Source organism: Cnephaeus nilssonii (assembly GCF_951640355.1).
Source record: "Cnephaeus nilssonii genome assembly, chromosome: 1".
Classification (NCBI taxonomy): Eukaryota; Metazoa; Chordata; class Mammalia; order Chiroptera; family Vespertilionidae; genus Cnephaeus; species Cnephaeus nilssonii.
Window position 1 is genome coordinate 94,208,353 of NC_137072.1, and position 4,782 is coordinate 94,213,134.

Consider the following 4,782-nt stretch of genomic DNA (forward strand, 5'->3'; position numbering starts at 1 on the left):
ACGCAGGGTCCTTCGGCTACAAGAACGTGATGACGAAAGACGCTTCCTCTTTGCCGCATCTACTGCGAGGTGAGCTTATGTCCGTATTCGGTGGGCCTTGGGAATCTGAAGCCATCGGCTCTGGGAAAACCAGCGGCGCCGGTCTGGCGCTCGGAGGCTTTATCCTGGCTGTTCCCCCGCGCGGCGAGCCCTATCTGGATTTGGCGGCGCTGGGATTCGAGCTCTGTCCCGGCTATTGGGCCTACCCCCGCCCCTCTGCCCTGCCGGGATGGCGCCTCGCTGATAGGGCTCCCAGGGTGGCGCCGGGTCGGAGTTAGTCCGCTGGGCCTCGTGACACCGGCTTGCTGCTCGCAGGCCAGCACGCACGGGGCGCCTCTCTCCCGGTTGGTCTACCCGTGACCTCCCCGGGGTTTCTGCCTGCCGGTCTCCGATAGATGAGAAACTCTGGGCAGGGTAGTTTGGGCGAACATTGGCCCTGCTCAGGTCTTCTTACCCCGAGTGTTTGTGTTTCAGGATGAAGACCATTCTCAGCAATCAGACTGTGGACATCCCAGAAAATGGTAGGGGTCTTGATGTTAGCCTTTTTCTTTCGCCTTTTCTACGCGTTCTCTGTCCCCGGCTCCGCCGCCTCACCAATGCCTTCTTTCCTAGTGGACATCACTCTGAAGGGGCGCACAGTTATCGTGAAGGGCCCCAGAGGCACCCTGCGGAGGGACTTCAACCACATCAATGTAGAGCTCAGTCTCCTCGGAAAGAAAAAGAAGAGGGTAAGGTTTTTGTGTGTGTGTTTGACACCTTCATTGCTTGTTTTGGAAAGTTGTGCTTTAATAACATCATATTTGGCTGCTTTAAAAAGGACAGAATTGAGGTTTAATGTTTTAGCTGAAAATTTGGTATCAAAAATTGTAGGTAGTTTCAGCGAAGTTGGAGAAGCAACTTTCTGAAGAGTGGCCTATAAAGCTCCATGCTAGTCAGTGGTAGGTCTTCACTGTTGCAAGTTCCTCGGTATTGTTTTGTTAAGAATCTTCGGAATCGGGCAGTAGACTTTTCTGCACTTAGCATTTTAGCTTTCTAGAAGTGAAATGGGTTGTCGTTCCTTTGTAAAATTGTGTGCCTGTGATGAACAGTGATAACTTAATTATTGAGGTCCTTATATGTGGTTACATCTTTCCCATTGAAAAGCATGTGCTTTAATTAGGCATAATGTTAGAATGTAGGGTAATTATCTGGGTAAATGGACTTTTCTTTCAAGTTACTTACGACTGAAAAGAATCTGCTAAAGTTTTTATTCTGTTACAGCTCCGGGTTGACAAATGGTGGGGAAATAGAAAGGAACTGGCCACAGTTCGCACTATCTGCAGTCATGTACAGAACATGATCAAGGGTGTTACACTGGTAAGCAAATCGATCAGACAACTTTTTAAGGGGTGGCTGTACTTTAGGCAGCATAAGTGTCTACTGTAGGGAATAAATTGTGCTTGTGATTTACTGAAATTTCTGAGCTCTGGAATGTGGGAAAAGATCTTAGCAAAAGTGTTTACTTAGGGTCTCCTTTAAGTGTTTAGGGTTAAGTGATCAATGCAAGGAAAGACCAGATGGTCTTAGTGGGGCTGATGGTGTTTTTCACAGAAAATTAGATTCACACCTGGAGGGTGTGTTTTGTTTTGCTTTTATTGCAAATTGTAGCACATCGGGTAGGTTTTGATTTTTTTTTTTAGGGTATGCCTTTCACCGCCAAGGCCTCTGGATAGGGGTAGGAAAAGATGGATCTAATTTCTGAGCTCCCTGTTCATTTCCCTAAAAGCTTATTTGATATCAACTATTCTTCCAAATCCCTCTCCGCAGCCTTTAAAATAAAATTGATGCTTCTGCCTTTGCTGAAATGCTTTTCTTTTAATTAAAAGTCTGAACTCCTAGAGTACACCTGGTAATGGCAACTTGTCCTGCACTCCATTACAAGCCTGTCTTGCCATGTCTCCCTTTGTTTACCCCTTGCTCCTAACCTAATAAGTTTCTTGAGGGCAGAGTGCCTGTCTTAATATCCTCAATTCTTGCCACCTGTCCTACCTTAGTGACTCAGTAAAGGTTAGCCTAATGTCCAAGGTAAAGGACTTTGGGTTTCTTATTCAAAGAAGCTAGCATTGATTGCTGTGGGCACAAGAGGTAGTAAAATAATGCTTCCTTAATGTAGTCAATAATGTGATAACTATGGTGCCAGGTGGGTACTGGAAATATTGGGGGACACTTTGTAAAGTATATGATAGTCTAACCACTATGCTGTACACCTGAAACTAATACAAAATAATATGTATGTAAACTGTAAGTGAAAAAATACATAATGCTTCCTTAAGGAGCTTTACAGTCCAGTGAGGAGGCATTGGAACAAATGTTTGTGTATAAAATTTTTGTAAAGCTTGGTTCAGGTGACAGTTATAAAACCTGGACAACAAGTGCTATGTGAGGACTGTTTCATTTTTAAATTATAAGTATCCTACAAATTTTTAAAACTTGTCTTTCAAATTTCTCATCATTGCTAATTGTTTACTTAATGTAGGGCTTCCGTTACAAGATGAGGTCTGTGTACGCTCACTTCCCCATCAACGTCGTTATTCAGGAGAATGGTTCTCTTGTTGAAATTAGAAATTTCTTGGGCGAAAAATACATCCGCAGAGTTCGGATGAGGTCAGGTATGTGCATACCTTCTGGTGGTTCAGAAGTACTTCCTTTGTACTTGTGAAGGGTGGTAGTTTGGGTTAACTATGAACACAACCCAATTTATTTCAGAATTGTCTGTTTTGATGATGCTTATAATAACTCTTGGTGTTAATTAAAGGCTTTATACCAATTGTAATTCCTGAAGGCTTTTGCATTGGAGTAGTTTGCAGGGCATGGTAGTTGTGTTTAATTTGCTCTGCAAACTGAAATCCTAAAAAAGACCATTTGAATGGCGGTTAATAGCATAGAATACCTAGGTTCAATTCTGAGGCCTCACAATCAACCTGGGGCCAATTATCTCTGTAACTCATTTTCCTCATTTGTAAAATTGGGAACATCTCATGAGCTAAAATTGAAGTGCACTTAGAGCAGTTCTTGCCTGATACATAATAAACACTGAGGTATTAGAAAATTGTGTATTAATCCTCACCCGAAGATAATTTTTCTATTGATTTTTGAAGCGAGTGGAAGGGAGAGAAGGGAGAGAGAGAGAGGAAACTATCGATTGGTTGCTTCCCGAACCAATTGGTTGCTTCCTGAACCAACTAGACTGGGCCAGGGATTGAACCTGCAGCAAACCAGGTACATTCACTTGCGCCCTTGACTGGGAAACCCCAGATCATTATTGTTCAGGGTCCACACACTAACCACTGAGTCACACGGACAGAGCGTAGAAACTTTTAAAATTTATAAGCTCTTGGTGCTTTTTATTCCATTGGGGTCTGGAGGGATGGGAATACAAGCTTTATATTGCTAAAATGTACTAGCTGAATATCATCTTCCCTACTCCTTAATTGTAACTACTATGGGAGAGAATCATTCAAGCAGGAACACAAACAAGATTTTTGGCCCAGATAAATTAGCTCCTGTAAAACTAAAACTTCTCTCAAGAGAAGTTTTATTTGGTCTGTGGAATTTTAAATGGAATAAATTGCTACTTGATTTAAATATTTTCTCTGCTAATCTGATTGTATGTTGACGCTATGAAAATACCTTCTCCCCTTTTAGGCGTTGCTTGTTCAGTATCTCAAGCCCAGAAAGATGAGTTGATTCTTGAAGGAAATGACATTGAACTTGTATCAAATTCAGGTTTGTATGTTTGTTATGCCTATAAAATTTTGTCTAAATATTATAGTTGAATATGTGGTATTCTGTTCATTTGGTGAGCTTTTTATAATTGTGGAAATTAAATTTAAAGCTTTGCTCAAAATACTCAGGTTTTAAGATGGGTTTGGCTGGTAAAGTAATTTCCTTATCTCTTATAGCTGCTTTGATTCAGCAAGCCACAACAGTTAAAAACAAGGATATCAGAAAATTTTTGGATGGTATCTATGTTTCTGAAAAAGGAACAGTTCAGCAGGCTGATGAATAAGATCTAAGGTAGGTTCTTACAGTCTCTATGTTTTATTATTGCTTTACTTGGGGGTATCTTAATTTACTAAGACTTTATGAGTTATAGTGGCAGAAATGAAGAGTTGCAATCTGAAACAGTAAATTTGGCAGACAATAAATGAAATTGCATTTACATTTTAAAATGTGAATCTATGTTTTAGATTTAGAGTATAACTTTTCTGGGCAAGGATTTTGATGGAGATTTACAGACATTTTTATTTCTTTTTACAGTTGTCCAGTTATAGAAACACCAAGATGCCGAATGATTTGCCTCACTTGTTTGTGACACTATAAAGATGTACAATAAAAGCCTTGTATTGATTTGGGACTTTTTTCTTAAACTGATCATTCCAACTATTTGGCTATTAAACAGTCAAGTTTCTAGTACGACTTCATGGGAAGAGTGACTTTCTTTTTTTTTTTTTTTTAAAGAATATCAAGGCAAGAATATACCAGTGACAGGCAACACTATGTAGCTGTTTATTATTGGATGCAGAATTCTGGGGGGTGGCCTGAAGGTATCTAATTTTGCAGAGGCATGAATTTGAATCAGGCAAGTGTGTCTGAATTATTTGTCTGTATACAAGTAACTTATTCTGCAAAGGGAAACAAAGTGGTACACCCTTAGTAAGTATTGGGAGATGCAGTTAATTTGTGTTTATTATAAACACTAGA

At 40.5% G+C, this 4,782-nt stretch overlaps 1 protein-coding gene across 1 annotated transcript; it reads left to right on the forward strand.

Moving 5' to 3' along the window:
• The first annotated feature begins 513 nt into the window (after window positions 1-513).
• On the forward strand, window positions 514-4,497 carry RPL9 (ribosomal protein L9). The gene is made up of 7 exons (XM_079769214.1): window positions 514-560; window positions 652-767; window positions 1,300-1,395; window positions 2,555-2,687; window positions 3,724-3,804; window positions 3,981-4,095; window positions 4,339-4,497. Exons 1-6 carry the CDS (start codon window positions 515-517, stop codon window positions 4,085-4,087), a joined length of 579 nt encoding a protein of 192 aa, XP_079625340.1. The 5' UTR covers window position 514; the 3' UTR covers window positions 4,088-4,095; window positions 4,339-4,497.
• The last annotated feature ends 285 nt before the right edge of the window (window positions 4,498-4,782 follow it).